Source organism: Propithecus coquereli, unplaced genomic scaffold (assembly GCF_000956105.1).
Source record: "Propithecus coquereli isolate 6110/MARCELLA unplaced genomic scaffold, Pcoq_1.0 Scaffold49, whole genome shotgun sequence".
NCBI lineage: Eukaryota > Metazoa > Chordata > Mammalia > Primates > Indriidae > Propithecus > Propithecus coquereli.
Genome location: NW_012150729.1, coordinates 5,894,448 through 5,907,872, shown reverse-complemented (window position 1 = coordinate 5,907,872; position 13,425 = coordinate 5,894,448). Strand labels below are relative to the sequence as shown.

At 35.9% G+C, this 13,425-nt stretch overlaps 1 protein-coding gene across 3 annotated transcripts in view; it reads left to right on the top strand.

Annotated features, from left to right (window-relative positions):
- Window positions 1-13,366, top strand: part of GRB14 (growth factor receptor-bound protein 14) — a 132,124-nt gene extending 118,758 nt beyond the window's left edge. For 2 of the 3 annotated variants that reach the window (XM_012655827.1, XM_012655828.1), the window contains exons 8-13: window positions 3,939-4,019; window positions 8,895-9,011; window positions 9,102-9,174; window positions 9,322-9,409; window positions 11,826-11,919; window positions 13,159-13,366. In XM_012655827.1, the coding sequence (XP_012511281.1) occupies window positions 3,939-4,019; window positions 8,895-9,011; window positions 9,102-9,174; window positions 9,322-9,409; window positions 11,826-11,919; window positions 13,159-13,305 (600 nt within the window). In that variant the 3' untranslated portion in view covers window positions 13,306-13,366. The remainder of the gene's footprint in view (window positions 1-3,938; window positions 4,020-8,894; window positions 9,012-9,101; window positions 9,175-9,321; window positions 9,410-11,825; window positions 11,920-13,158) is intronic. The other variant, XM_012655829.1, reaches the window with a different exon arrangement.
- The last annotated feature ends 59 nt before the right edge of the window (window positions 13,367-13,425 follow it).

Sequence of the window (13,425 nt, the reverse complement as noted above, 5' to 3'; positions counted from 1 at the left end):
TTTATATAAGACTTAATTTTTAATTTCATTATTATTCCATGAAATGGAGAGAATTATAGAGTATAGCAAAAAAGAAAAAAGAAAGAAAAGCTGTTTATACCATTGCTTTCTTTCTTTTCTTTCTTTCTTTCTTCTTTCTTTTTTTTCTTTTTCTTAATGTGGCGTAAACCGAAGGTTGGCAGCTTCAGATGGGGACACATCTTAGACAAATTTGATCATGGGCAGCTGGCATTCTTAATGTTTCTCAAACTAATAATCCGTTTATAACCCAGACCTACTTTCGAATTATGACCTGCCAGCCCATGCTGTATGATTCTGTCTCCTGATAGTGAGGACACTGCAGTTCTTATCTTCTACAGTTTACATTGTGTTTTGAAACCCATTGTTGGAAATCAGCTTGATTCCCCACTACTTTGGTTTCCCTGAATTTGAAGCAAAATTTAAACATAAGAGTATTGATACAAGTATGATACACTGTCAGGAATCTTCAATATAGGGTCATGTTTATGGGTTTACCAAAGAGGCAATGTACTTCATCAGTCAGTTATAAAAAAGGAGAGGAAATGTTAACCAGTATATGGAGAAATTGGAACTCTCATATATATAAGTAGAATAAATTAGTTGAGGTGGTTTTAAAACTTCTTAATATTCTAAGTCTGGCTTTCTGAATCATTTTCGTGTCAGAGTTGTGGATATGTGTATTCTCCACAGGGTATCTGTTCTATGCTATCAAGAGCTTTGGGGAGGCAGAACTTCTCAGATGAGTGCTCTGCCGTGGTCTAGGGGGCTATCTTTCTAGCCACTGACATCCCTTCTGCCAGGTTTGATGATGGTGGTTTCTTGATCCCACTAAGGGTTTTAGGCAACGACCAGTCAATTGGTCCACAGTGAATATTGGTTGTTATAGATTATAGGATGCAATCAAATTTATGAATGTTAAATTTTGAAATGCATGTCTAAGAATCAGTGAAATACACTAGAAGCTTTCTTTAATTCATTTCCAGGGTGCTTAGTTTCTGGAAGATTGTCCCGTTCTCACTTTGTTTTTTCATCTTAGTGTTCGCAAAGCCTCTTCAAAGTCACAGATTCCCAGTTCAAAGATGCTCTGTTCTGTTAGTTTTCAGGGGCTGCTGTAACAAACTACCACCAATGCAGTGGCTTAAAAACAACACAAATTTATTGTCCTACACTTCTTTAGTTCAGAAGCCTGAAATGAGTCTTCCTGGGTTAAAATCAAGGTGTCCGCAGGGCTGCGTTCCCTCCTAGAGGCCCTAGGGGGAATCCATTGCTCTTGTCCTTTTAAGCCTTTAGAGGCCGCCCAGACTTCTCATCTGGGGGCCATTTCTCCATCTTCAAAGCCAGCAATGTCATGCCTAGTCCTTCTCACACCACTATGTCCCCGGTTCTGTTTGTTCTGTCTCCCTCTCCCACTGATGAAACCCCTTGTGATTACGTTGGGCCCACCTGGATAATCCAGGCGCCTCACTCCACCCAACAATCAGCTGATGAGCAACCTTAATTCCCTTTTGCCATGTAGCCTAACATACTCACAGCTTCCAGGAGATTACGATGTGAACATCTTTGGGGACCGTTATTCTATCCACTGCAACCATGTTCCGTGTTCATTTCAGCAACAGCAGAGCTTTTTCAGATAGGACTAGAGAGGGAGGGAGGTGTCAGTGAGTACCTTTATCCTGGAGGCAATGAGAAAACCAAACAGAAAAATGATGTGATCTGTTTTACACTTTAAAGCATCCAGATCACAGGAAGCCAGGACTTGCCCAGGTCTCACAACACAGAGACATTTGTGATGTTCTATTAGTAATTAGAGGAGTGTGTGGGCAACTTGTCAGTGGGGCTCTTTGATCCCCTTGGCTGGTGCAGCTGGCCGCCTTGGTATTATTATAGAAGTGTCTCTACCACCTCTTTTGTTTGTCATCTTTGGTTGTCTATTGTGTTATTGCCAGAGTTTATCATTGTACGTAGTAATGACCAGGGAAGTATTATGTTGACTGGACTGGAAATGCCCTCTTGTTTTCATGACATATTACTTATTAGGTAGAGTCTCCCACCAAAAATTTGGCCACTTATTTTATTCTTTTTTCCTTTTCTTTTTCATGTATACATATAAACTCTTTAGATAGATTATATGGGTACACTCTCATTCTCTTTGGAGAAATTCTAGTACCATATAGAATTGTAGAAAATATGAGATTTAGAAAATGGGAGATTTGCTCATGTATAGTGTTCTAATTACCTGCTGTCTCTCTCCCTTCCCTTCAACTATCACTCTGCTAGGTCTTCTCTAATAGTGTTTGGCTCCTTATCTGCCCTTCCGTAGGATAGGGAAATGTTAAGGTAGACCCACACCCTACCCCTCCGCCAGAGTTAAATGCCTACTAAAGACTTCCAGCAGCCCAGAGGCAACTACCTAAACATTGCCTGTACCAGGGACAATACATCTTTGAAGAAAATAGTAGGTAGCAGGCTTTTCAATGCAGATAAATAAAAGGTGGCGAAGCAGCATGTTCCTTGTGAAAGTGTTGGTTTGAGGTTATTATATATTCTCCAAAATGAGCTTGACTAGGAATTAAGCTCCTCTTCCTTCTTTTTAGAGTAGGCTTAGAGTTGATTTTAAATAAATTTCATTAAGTACCATTAATGTCAATCAAACCTTAAATTAAAAAGTAATTTTTAGAAGTTGGGAAATAATTGGATAAAGAATTCAACACAGAGAATTTTAAATGACTGTGGGTTTATATTCATGTTAAAAGCAAAATCTTGAAAACAGTGACTCTCCTAGACCCCCTCTGATTTTTTGCCTAATTACCAAATACATCCATTTTGCTGGAATTGCTTTTAAGGAAATAGTCTTTAGTAGAGAAACAGCTCTGTTGGAGTGTTTAAATGGAATTTATCCTACAGGTAAGATTGGATTCCATGGTGTCTATTTCATTCTTTTTATATAAGACTTAATTTTTAATTTCATTATTATTCCATGAAATGGAGAGAATTATAGAGTATAGCAAAAAAGAAAAAAGAAAGAAAAGCTGTTTATACCATTGCTTTCTTTCTTTTCTTTCTTTCTTTCTTCTTTCTTTTTTTTCTTTTTCTTAATGTGGCGTAAACCGAAGGTTGGCAGCTTCAGATGGGGACACATCTTAGACAAATTTGATCATGGGCAGCTGGCATTCTTAATGTTTCTCAAACTAATAATCCGTTTATAACCCAGACCTACTTTCGAATTATGACCTGCCAGCCCATGCTGTATGATTCTGTCTCCTGATAGTGAGGACACTGCAGTTCTTATCTTCTACAGTTTACATTGTGTTTTGAAACCCATTGTTGGAAATCAGCTTGATTCCCCACTACTTTGGTTTCCCTGAATTTGAAGCAAAATTTAAACATAAGAGTATTGATACAAGTATGATACACTGTCAGGAATCTTCAATATAGGGTCATGTTTATGGGTTTACCAAAGAGGCAATGTACTTCATCAGTCAGTTATGAGAGAGTTACAGTGAATTTTACACAGTGTTGCTTAGGATGTGTGTGAGGTTTTCAGAATCTTTGTACCAGAAAGCATGGCCCCTTTCCCAAGGGAGCTTTCTTGTCGTGAGACGGTGTACCACTCCAAACGGTTGTGGTACAGTTTGGTGCTAAGAATAATGAGTAGAAATGTCAGCTCCACAACTTTGTACTGGTGAGCTAGACCTGAAATTGTGGGTCAAAAAAAATCCTTTGACTTTTTAAATGTAACACTGTATGGCACTGAAAGTTTATCTTTCAAAATTTTGTTTGCTTTACTTGTTTGTTTTAAAGAAAACTTATACTTCTCTTTTATATTGTTATTGTCTAATTAACGAAAGTGTTGATTTTCATAAATTATCAATGTAGTAAAAGTGGTGGGAATGTATTTTTATTTATATATTCTGCAGTATGGAATGCAGCTGTACCAGAATTATATGCATCCGTATCAAGGTAGAAGTGGCTGCAGTTCTCAGAGTATATCACCCATGGTAAGGATCAAATTTTTGAACCTGTATTTTATTTTACATTTACATTATATTAATTTATAATTACATTACATTATATTACAAATGTATATTATAATACATTTACCTTATTTCCTGTTGGTCAAGTCAAATAAATCTTTGGCACCATTCTAATATATTGTTATATTGCATTTTTAATTCTTAGATTTTATTTGTTTGCAGCCTATGTGATAAAATCACAACAGTATTGTGATTTTTCAATGTGAAGTAGTCAATTAAAATACATAATGTTAAAGAAAATGTTTAGATATTTGAAAGAATTTTGTGGGTCATTCTGTATCATTATAACATTTGAGGATTAGATCTTGATAATTTACAGAACATTTTCCTTGGATTGTAGATTATGTTTTAATTATTGGTTTTGGTTATGGGTTTATTTATTTATTTAAATACTGATTCTGTGATCGTCATAGTCTAGTATAAAGATGCTAATGATTTGGAGTTTTGAAGGCTGCAATATACACATGTGAGCTTTCTTGCATTCTGGCTTTCTAATGGTAACTTTTTTTTAAGCTCCAGGTTCGTAAAAATCAAACTGCTTTCCAGGAAACCCAAAAACTGCAAGTTAAAATATAGGTCATGCTTTACACTAATTCTAGCACTGCTCTGCAGATTTATGCTAATTATAACTTGGATATTTATTTGCAGACATACATGGACACATCTTTTCCCTCCTTTAAGATCTCATTTTGATTTCCTGTGCATTAACACAAGAAACTTATTTCTGAATTTAAAATTTATGTTCTACTATTTTCATTTTTTTCCTTAATATTGAGTATATTAGGAATTCAGATGTATGCACCTGTGTTACAAATCAGTTAATGTGCATTTTTGAAACCTATGTTTCTTTCCACTTAGGTTAAAAATATGCTCTTCATGGCTGTGACCAAGGAAGGTGCATTTACCCCACATGTAATGTAGTAGATGAAATGCTCAGTTCTAGGAATGAGGCATGAAATAATGTTGATTATGAAGCCTGATAGACTGTATAGAAAAAGAACTTCAATTTTGTAGTTATGTTGCTTTAAGTTATGGAAGAATAACTTTTCATCTTTGTCTCATATTACTCTTAAGCCCTAAAATAAGAAACTAAGGAATGCAGTGAATTTTTATGAAAGCAATCAGTTAAGGTGAATATTTTTACCGTTTGTCGGCTTATACTTATCTTGCAATCCACATGTATATAAAAAGAATAATGAATTTTATTATCTTAATCCTTTCCTAAATCCCTCCAAATTTCTTTTGGAGTCCAAAGTTATTAGGATGAGCATGTTAATAGCAGTCAGGTATTTGGAGGCAATTATTGTTTAGTGTCCTCTTAATCATGGAGAAAATTTGTTATAAACAAAGTACTTCCTGTTCTTGTCACTGTCGTTAGCATATAAATGTGGTATTATTCTTGCTTTTTTCCATTGAAAGTGATCCTGCTGTTGATCAAGATGTATATGACAGTTTGGTTATTGTGGCTTTACTTGTTCAGCACCAGGTATAGGAAGAGACACTCCCTCAGGGGATCTGTTAGAAACAGGGCTTGTAGGGGAAGAGGTTCGAGTAAGGAAGTGTGTCGTAAAGACCTGTCTTGTTTGGCGGTTGTCGTGATCAGACAGAGTAGCATGTGAGAATTATAGCTCCACTATTCTTAATTTCTGTGATAGAAACTTAGAAGTCTTGGGAGGTACTCGTGTTGACTTTGGCATCTATACAGAATCCTTCTGTTCTAGATTGTTAAGGAAGATTCAGTGACCTAATAGATGCCCCTCCCTGGCCTTGTTGCTTTTCATCCAGGGGCTATTTTCTGTGAGTGACACAGAAAAGTTAATATATTTTGGTTATATTTTTAAAGAAACAATATTCTTTTCTTAACTATTCCAGGTGTACATTTTGAGAAGGAAAGGAGAAAAAAAAAATTCTCATACCATAGTAAACGTCATAGCTATTTATAGCACGTGACAGCCACCCCTGTCGGCCTTTGAAATGAGAATCAGCAGCAGACATTTCAGGAAGCCAAATATTTTGTCCTTTTTAGGGCAGCAAAGCATTCTTTTAAAGGAGCATCTGTTAATATGGCTCTGGCTGGAGTGAAGGGATGGGGGATTTGGGGAAGGTGGAGTCTACTCAAGTCCTTTTTATTCTTCACTTTTGACCCTGGAAAGGACATCCTAAACTGCAGTTTCTTCCCTGTACCTCCCACTCTGTGCTACATAAAAGAATCCTAGACAGGACGTATCTGTTACTGCTTCTAAGCCATCTGTGTGGCCAGAAGCCATCTGTGTGACCTTGTCGAGTCACTGGTGTCCTGCAGTATAAAATAAAGGTGATGGTTGCATAGTCCCTAGAATCCATTACATGTCTAATGTCCTGTGCCCTCTTGCTAAATGTCTGCACTGCAGGTTTATCTAGATCCTTCAAATGGAATGAAAAAGAGTATGTGGCTACTAGTTGTCACCTAGCTAAACTACCTGCAAAACATTTTATGTGCAAACCTCACTAAGAGTGAGTAGGTCTGATCTCAAAGTGTGGCTTGGATAATCCAGGTTGTATTAGGGCCTCTTCTTTCTTAGAAAGAAAGCCATACCATTAAAATCATTGGCCCCTTTTCCTAGGGCCTGCCCTGCTCATCTCCTGCAAAGAAAGAGCTAGAAAAAGGGGCAAATATTTGAGAAATACAACTGATTCTGAATGTTATCAACATTGCTTTCCTATGAGAAAGAAATTGAACTGAAAATGACCTTTTGAGTTTGTCGGACTATGCGTTACTTCTGTTTCTTTGTCCACCGAAGGGAAACTATTAATTTTTCATCCACCACCTGCCATTCAGTAGAAAACATTTGCTGTATATTCCTGTTTGCCCTTAGTGTAGTTAAGGTAGCACATGAAAAAGTTCCTTATTTATATGGTGGTCTCCTTACGTATGTCAAGTAATTAGGGAATGTGGGATCTTGTTTTATATTCTGGACTGCCTTACTAAAGGGGGAAGAAAACCTGATTATGTTTATTTTTCTTTCCTAACGGTATTTTTATGTTACCAGGAACTTGAGATTACAGAACCCATCTTGGCCTGTGAGGGGAGAGATATTATAAGGATAAAGCTATTACGATTGAGGCTAGTTACTCTGTGGTTTTGGCAGGTGGACGGTTTTCATTAATGTCAGCAAAGCAAAAGTATATCCGACTGGTCCACAGCCTGGCACAGAAGATCACGGGGTGAAAAGTGCAAGTAAGGTGTGACAGCAAATAGAGATTACAGAGACAGCATCTGTCTGGAAAGAGCAGCTGTCAGTTATAAAGGCTTCTGTAACAAATGAAAGATTGCATGCTGGATCTCTAGAAATAGAGATGAACCATAATAAGATTGGGGCCTCTACCACATGGTTTGAAGAGAAAATAACAAATGCTAATAAAGTGGGATGGATGTGTGATGCAGTCGTAAAGGAGCCCTAAAATTTTTTTGTGGATAATATTTTGTTTGAAGCCCTCATTTGACTATTGTCTGTTAACTAGGCTAGACATGGCTGAATTCACATAGAGAGAAATGAAAATTACCTCTTGGGTACAGTGTTCATTATTTGGGTGACGGATACACTAAAAGCTCAGACCTCACTATTATACAATATATTCATCTAACAAAAGTGCACTTGTACATCCAAAGTATATTGGAAAAAAAATACTATACAGAAAAAAATGATTTTAAGCCACACAAGTCCCCAGATGTAGACTGGCTCATAATCTACCATTATAACTCCATGGTTGATTTTGCTCTTCTATTAATTAGTGAGGAATAACTGTTAAATGTTTTCCATGTGGGTCTTTCTTTGAATTTTTTTTTCTTTTGGAGAGTTTTAGTTCCTTGTTCATACTGTATAAACCAAGTGATTCTCTTGACTAGAGATTTTGACAGTTGTCTCTTTTTTTAGAATTCATGACTTGTGGGATGGCATACTTTTTAAAAGATGGTTGTGAAGTAGAACCCCAAACAAACAAAAAATGAAAAATAAGATCTAGGTTTTGGATATTTTACTTTCACCTCAGAGAGTATGAATACAAGAATTAGCAAAAACGATGACTTTATTACTCATTTAAATTATGTTTGTTTAATGGTGTCTTCTTTTTGTATCGGTTCTTTCATGATTCAGGCTTATTTTTGTACCTCTCATGTGGCCATCTATAGTCTCACAAGATGAAAGTGTTCATATGTTAAGTCATGGAAATTTTAATTTTATGAAATTTCCTGAATTATTATTTCACTAAATTTTAGTTTCTAAGTAAGATGAAAGTTGATGTGATAAACTTTTAAAATGCATATTCTAGTTTGTTCCATTATAAAATATGAGTACTATTTCTAAAGTGATGTTGTATGTCAATCTAAGTTACAGCTTTTGTATATCTTGAATCTTATAAAATAGCTACTTCATAAGTAGGTGGATTTGATATTTAATTGATGATTGATGAATCTCAAAGCTTAATAGAGAGATGAATTGAGAAGTAATGGATCTTTTTAACCACAGGAAGGGTTATTCCTTTCTAAATAGAAGTTTTCCCATTTTATCATATTAAAGAATATGAAGAGGTTTGTTTTAGAAGAAAGGCATGCTTACTTTGACAGATTTTAATCTCTTTACTCAGCTCTTAGTTACCTTAAGAAAAAACTGTGTAACTTAACCAGAATATTTTATAGCACCATTTTATCTTGAATATGTATTTTAACTTTTTAATTTCCTGCTAGCCACTTCTGGAACCCCTTCTAGAATGGAAATGTATTGCCAGAAAATCACTGAAAGGTAACTTGGTAACTTCCAAAGATATTTTCATGGCTCAAATGTGGGGTTTTTTTTTTTCCAGAGAAGTATATCAGAGAATTCCCTGGTAGCAATGGACTTCTCAGGCCAGAAAGGCAGAGTTATAGAAAATCCCACTGAAGCCCTTTCAGTTGCAGTTGAAGAAGGACTTGCTTGGAGGGTATAAATAGCTTTACTTTCTTCAATATGTTTATGATCTGAGTTTGTTTCATTCCAAAAGATGAGATTTGTTTCCCCGTTCCTTGCTCAGAAAAAAGGATGCTTGCGTCTGGGCGCACATGGAAGCCCCACGGCCCCTTCACAGAGCTCCGCCGCAAACATGGGTATGTTTATTCATAGTCATTGTCACTGAATGGATGGATAGATGTGTCTTTAGGTGTTATCACTGAGTGGATATGGTGGAAATTCATGTAATGAAACTGTGCTCATTTCAAACAAAGCTTTGTTTTCAATCCGTTTTATGTTTTTAGCTATCCACCAGTCTCAGCCGTGGTTTCACCACAAGATTTCTAGAGATGAGGCTCAGCGATTGATTAGTCAGCAAGGACCTGTGGATGGGTAAGCTTGATATTTTTAGTTTGGAGTAGCAGTTATTTGGATTTCTCCTATCAGTAATAATTATTTATTTAACACACATGAAGAGTTTTTGGTTTGGGCTTATCATGAAAGAGGAGTGACTTTGTTTTATAAAGGCAGTTGACATCATATTCTGACATTATCCATACGATACCTGGTATATAGCATGTGCCGGGTGTGCATGAATGAACAGATAACACAGTAAGATGCTTTGTTCTTAACCAATGACCACTAATATAACCCATTCTGTGTCAATTCTAGCATCTCAGATATTGATGGGGGAGACTGAATTTGTTTTTGGGTGTTAATATTTTGATTTGAACATATGATCAATATGATTTCAAAGTGTGGTTTATATCATGACATTATCTAAAGCTGTTTCTTACGTATTTTGAACACTTGTTTTATTTTCTTTTCCTGTCTGCTTATGTCCCTATTGGTTTCTTTTCTAAATTTTAACAGCTTAAACTAATATAAACCTATGAAAAGAGAGAAATATAAAATGTATTATGAAAAATTTATAACCTGATGAATTTTCCTTTTCTCAAATTAGTGTTTCAGATACTTTTTATAATACTGGCTAAATTCCCTTCCCAAATGCAATACAAATGAGGGAGTTTATATTGAGGATTGGAAGAGAAATGAAACCAGTATCAGTTGAAACAAGTGGTGATGGGCTCTTTTATCTTCAGTAGTTCGTTGGCCAAGATGATGGCAAGGTTTTGAGGTGATTTAATACTGACATTTGGATGAAAACGTACCTTCACATGGAAGATTATTAATAGCAAGTCAGCATTTCACCAGACTGTAAATAAGAGAAGATTTTAATATGCTTCTCGGCATGGAACACAGTCTTTTTGGATATAAATTTGAGTAATCAGCAGAATTACAATCTGATGAGACAAAGAAAAGAAATAAATCACAAAAAAATTATTAAGATGTTTTGGAGGATTATAATTTCCTTTATTTCTGAGCCCAGTTTTTGTAACTTTAATGAAATAATTGTATAAAGAACGATAGTATCTTTATTTTTAAATTTTTTGGTATTCCTTTGGAAAGATATGATGGTGCCAAGCAGTCCACTAGGTGGTAGTGGTGATCCGCTTGGGAATGAGGAGGCAATCGCAGCTTGATTTACCAGTGAAACGCCATTTTGTCCCGTCTCCCAGTGACGCAATGTCGGTGTCTCACGCAACACAAATGAAATGGATAATCTTGTCAGACATCTGTGATACCTTAAATTTGGCTGCCTCTTTGCCAGGCACAGTGAGACTAGTATTGGATTTGCCAATGGGGACCATTTACACAGTGTGTTTGGCAACAATTAACACAAAACTGGTTTTGCACTGTATTGCCAGTAAATAAGAATTCACGCCTGGCAGCATTTTTCTCTCAAGCCATTAGGCCATGTCTTGTTTTTCTAGCCTGACATTATAGAGGCTTTTCTGCTACATTCTTCAAGGTTAAAGTACATGTTGTTTGGTTGTTTCTTTTACTTAAAACATATTGCTTAAACATTTAAAAAATGACTTCAAGATTGATTTCTTAGAATATATTCATTTCGTACTTGCGGTTGTGTATGTAACAGTAGAAACCAGAATCAAAAGAAAGGGGATCCAGTGTAGAAGAGGGGTAAAAAAGTGATTTCATTCTAAATTATTATCTCTGTTCAGGGCCTAACATGACCCAGAAGGTAAAATAACAGTATGCTGATGCCTTATTCTTTGTGCAAAAGAGATACATGTGAGTACCCAGTTTCCCAGTGGAAAAAGGACATAGCACTAATTGTTGCTGCCAACATAATAGTATATTGGTTATTGTGAGCAAACAATCTGACAAAGGAGCTGCATTTTGTCCTATTAAAATTGGGGTTGGGCACCATGGTTCACACCTGTAATCACAGCACTTTGGGAGGCTGAGGTGGGAGGATTGCCTAAGGCCAGGGGTTTGAAACCAGCCTGGGCTACATAATGAGACCCCGTCTCTAAAAAAATAAAAAATAAAAAATTCGCTGGATGTGGTGGTGTGCACTTGTAGTTCTAGTTACTTGGAAGGTTGAGTCAGGAGGATGGCTTGAGCGCAGGTCTTCAAGGCCTTAGGGAGCTATGATCGTGCTACTGCACTCCAGCCTGGGCCACAGAGTGAGATCCTGTCTCAAAAAAAAAAAAAAAAAAAAAAATTACATTAGTACATTAGCATCGATGATAGTTTTATAGTCTAAGATCATGTTATACCATATTGTTTACCAAGTTGGATAATCTCACCCATTCCATACACAGTAAAGGAGTATCCAGCTACAACATTTATGAAAACGCTTCCTGGATTTGTTACACACTATAATTCTTTGAAATCCATGAGTAAATGTAGAAACATATTGAAATTCCTTCTCTCTCTTTAGAGTTTTCTTGGTACGGGATAGTCAGAGTAACCCCAAAACTTTCGTACTGTCAATGAGTCATGGACAAAAAATAAAGCACTTTCAAATTATACCAGTAAGTAATTTGTGATTTCATATTCGTATATTAGAAATGATCTTAATGCATAAGCTTTTGGAAACTTTGGTTTTCTTTTGGTCCTTTTATTAAATATAATTTAGAAGCTTGTGCTTTGACTAGAGTTAAGTTTGGCAGAAATGGTTTTATGAGCCTGAATTAATAGAAGAAATACAGGAATTGTAAAAATTAAATTTTCCTTTTTCCATGAAATATGATTTAGCAATATTGTATAGACCCCATGCCACCTATTGTTAAAAAGCCACTAAAGGTTCTTTCTCCTGAGTTCTAATAACAGTTCTTTAAAAATCATTATTTTAAAGTCCTTTCTCTTCTCTTGTCTCAAAAACCCTTTTTTGGTTTTTTTGGTTTTGTTTTTAATGCTTGTGGGTAGAAACACAGGTGCTGTGGAACTGGTGAACACTTAAACTATTCTGCACACATTTAAAAATTTTTTGTGATTCTGCTTTTGGGTGGCACAATTCGCCTTGGGATTTCTGTTGCTTCTGTTGCTGTGTGTCTGTGTGCATGCGCATGCGTGTATGTATGTGATGTGTATACTGGAACCAAGTAGTATAGAATAGAAATTCAGTCTACTTTCAGGAAGGTATTCCATAAGATCTTTAAATTGCTAGAGCTACCTTTTGAATTGCCTTTTTTTAGAATTATCCAAAGGCCATACAAAGTATCCTCTCTACTTCTTTGATTATGTGATTGATGTCCCCAGCAGCAAGTGTGAGTTGTTTAATTTCAGAAGACTTCACTGACAAAGAGAAAAGACAACTGATATTTCTTAGCATAATTTTTACTGTTTCAGAATCAATTTACTGATACAAATTATGTGAATATTCATTTTTGAGGCTAAGTAGACATTTAGAAATGGAAATTAATTTCTATAAGTGGGAACATTAAAATCTTCTGTTTACTTTTATACTGGATATTGTAGATTTCTAACTGTTCATTGATTCAAAATAGTCATAGTACCCTAACTAACAAAACATTGGGAGAATTAGAAGTAGACAAAGTAGAGCCACACTGCTTACTTAAGGATCAGATGATATTTCTTTTAAATACAAGTGATGTTACAAAGAAGAAATGGACATGCTATAATGTTCTTTTGATTGTCCTTTAGTTTTATAAACTTGTCAATTTTGGCATGTGGAGACAGTTTACAGTGGAATATGATTATCCTTCTGGGTAATTTTCCCTCTCCCCAGTTTGCTGCTTTTCCTTCTGCAGATTGAAGATGATGGTGCAATGTTCCATACACTGGATGATGGCCACACAAGATTTACCGATCTAATCCAGCTGGTGGAGTTCTATCAACTTAATAAGGGTGTTCTTCCTTGCAAGTTGAAACATTATTGTGCTAGGATTGCTCTTTAGCCAAACCAGAAGTGACTTGTTAAACTATTAAAGAAAAAATGCTCAAGAAAAAAAAAAGAAAAGAAAAGAAAAGAAAGAGCATACATAAGGGTAAAAGTGTTATTTACCATGATGAAAAGA